The 2,728-nt window shown below is 33.6% G+C and overlaps 1 protein-coding gene across 1 annotated transcript; it reads left to right on the top strand.

Annotated features, from left to right (window-relative positions):
- Positions 1-1,341: 1,341 nt before the first annotated feature.
- On the top strand, positions 1,342-2,148 carry LOC141613194 (uncharacterized). Its single transcript, XM_074431934.1, has one exon. The coding sequence runs from the start codon at positions 1,342-1,344 to the stop codon at positions 2,146-2,148; it is 807 nt and encodes a 268-aa protein (XP_074288035.1).
- The last annotated feature ends 580 nt before the right edge of the window (positions 2,149-2,728 follow it).

Raw genomic sequence — 2,728 nt, 5'->3', positions numbered from 1 at the left:
CACATTTTAGTGTAATATTAGGTAAAATTAGATGAAAAACCAATGATGGTTTTTGTCATCAAAAACCGGGTGGAGGGGGGCTTTATGGGTGAGCCAATGCATGAAATTGTTGCTCTTAACAATGTTCATAGGCTTGCATGGCTAGACCATTAGGTAATCATTATGTTTACTTAATAAATTAATCAACACAATATTAACCTAATACCCCACTAATTTCGGTATAATCATAATATGGAGTCCATATTATTTTGTCAATTTCTCAATATGTAACATGTCACATGTAACATAAATTTGTTATGTAATTTTTAACATATTAAAAATCAACGTATTAATAAAAATACGTCACATACAAAAATCGACTTAGTAATTTCATAATTACTTGTGCCAAAATATTTTACCATTTATAAATCACAACAGATTGTATTTATAACAATTCATTCAAATTTAATTGTTACATTAAACAATTTATTTCATCCGAGTAATTATACAATTTAATTACTCAGACCGTATCTCATTTAATCACATTTCAATTTGATACGTAAATTTTACTTCCAAAATCGTCCGTCAATTTTCAAGTAATTTAATTAACTCGCAACGTTATACAATTAATTAAATAATCAATTAAGAGTGTTGTCCTTTAGGTATGACCTAGGGGGTCAACTGATCACCACCGTCACACGACAGTAATGTCAAACTCTAGTCAGCCAATCATTACCGATATATGTTGACCAGTTGACAGTAACAAAATTACTTCCCAATTGTATTCTATATAATGAGATTTAAACATGTGATCATCATGATCAACAGTCGTGATCGCATTATTGTCGGATGGCACATATTCCAACAAGTGGAATGGCCTTCAAGCTTTATTTCTAGCTGATTGTCCATATGCTTACTATGTTCATTGTTTTGCTCATCGTTTGCAACTCGCATTGGTTGCTGCATCTAGAGAGGTAAGTTCGGTTCATCAGTTCTTTTCGAATTTAAATTTTATCATCAATACTATTAATTCCTCTCCAAAACGGCATGATGAGTTACAAGCAAGGAAAACGGCTGAAATTGAAGATCTCTTATTAAGTGGTCAACTTGAAACTGGTCGAGGTGCTAATCAAATTGGTACATTGAAACGAGCTGGTGACACTCGTTGGGGCTCACATCTTCAATCAATTCACAGCTTGCTTAATATGTTTGATGCAACAATTTTAGTCTTAGAGCGAATTATGGTTGATAAATCATGCACTTCTAATCAACGTGGAGATGCCGATGTTGCTTTAAATCTCATGATTTCCTATGAGTTTGTGTTTATTTCACATTTGATGAAAGAATTGTTGGGCATTACTGATGTTCTTTGTCAAGCATTGCAAAAAAAAATCTCAAGACATTGTTAATGCAGTGAAATTAGTCTCAACCACAAAGTCTCTTATTCAAAATTTGAGAGAAGATCGATGGGAACGCTTTCTAGAGGAGGTGAATCTATTTTGTCAAAAACATGATATTTTGATACCCGAAATGGATGCAATGTATATAGCTCGTAAAGGTCGAGCTCGTCATCAACAAGATCAAATAACAGTGGAGCGTCACTTTCGCATTAACATTTTTTATGTTGCAATTGACAAACAGTTACATGAATTGAATAGCAGGTTCAGCGACAGAGCATTGGAATTGTTAACACTTACATCAGTGTTGGAACCTAAGAATGGATATAAAAATTTTGATTGTGATCAAATTTGCACCCTTGTGGAGAAGTTTTATCCATCAGATTTTACATCACAAGAAATGGTTCATTTGAGATATCAATTGCAACATTTTATTCGTGAAGCACAAAATGATGGTAAACTGAGAAATATGTCAAATCTTCAAGATCTTTGTCAGTACTTAGCAGAGACCGGAAAGTTAGATGTGTATTTTCTTTTTGATAGATTAATACGACTTGTCTTGACTCTTCCTGTTTCTACGGCAACCAGTGAAAGAGCGTTTTCTGCAATGAAGTTAATGAAGACAAGGCTTCGCAACAAGATGGATGATAAATTTCTTGCAGATAGTCTGGTTATTTATATTGAGAGAGAAATTTCAAAATCTTTTAGTTTAGATGCTATAATTGACGATTTTAAATCCGTCAAAGACCGTCGCGTATTGTTTGATTTGTAGGACTTTTTTTTTTACTAATATATTAATTTTAATAAGTTTGTTTACATGACTCTTTTTAACAAGTCGAAATAGTACTAGTTTTCTCTTCGGCCCCCGTCATGAAATCATCCAAGATCCGCCACTGCCCATCGCTCCACCTCCTATGTCCATGCCTCCATAACAACTGCAATCAGCCAATCACCCAACCTACAATCTTTGCGACCATTACATTCGCCCTACGCCCCTCCATAGACGGAAACGATTAACCGTTTTCCATATGCGAGGTCGGGAAGATCACAACCATGGAGATGCCCAGTATTGCCCACCTCCGAGCAATGGTGATGACGGTTACCAACAACCAGGTTTGAAATCTAATGGTTTTAACTTGATTATTCATCTACTAATTTTGGAAACTTTTGAGTTTTTAAATTAAATGTTATGGGTTTTCTATTTGAACACAATTACTCCACATAAGCTATTTTCAATTTAAGGGTTTCAGATTTTAAATTAAAATTCAATATTTCTAAACTTTAACAAGCTATTTTAACTTGAATACTCATATTTTTATGTTTACAAGTTTGAGTTATCTTATAATTTTAAT

Source organism: Silene latifolia, chromosome 11 (genome assembly GCF_048544455.1).
Source record: "Silene latifolia isolate original U9 population chromosome 11, ASM4854445v1, whole genome shotgun sequence".
NCBI classification, from domain to species: Eukaryota; Viridiplantae; Streptophyta; class Magnoliopsida; order Caryophyllales; family Caryophyllaceae; genus Silene; species Silene latifolia.
The sequence above is the reverse complement of the archived record's forward strand: the minus strand, read 5'-3'. Positions and strand labels throughout refer to the sequence as shown.

Bases quoted from the DNA above. Each gene is read 5' to 3' on its own strand.
- LOC141613194 (XM_074431934.1), top strand. From the start codon at position 1,342: ATGTTCTTTGTCAAGCATTGCAAAAAAAAATCTCAAGACATTGTTAAT.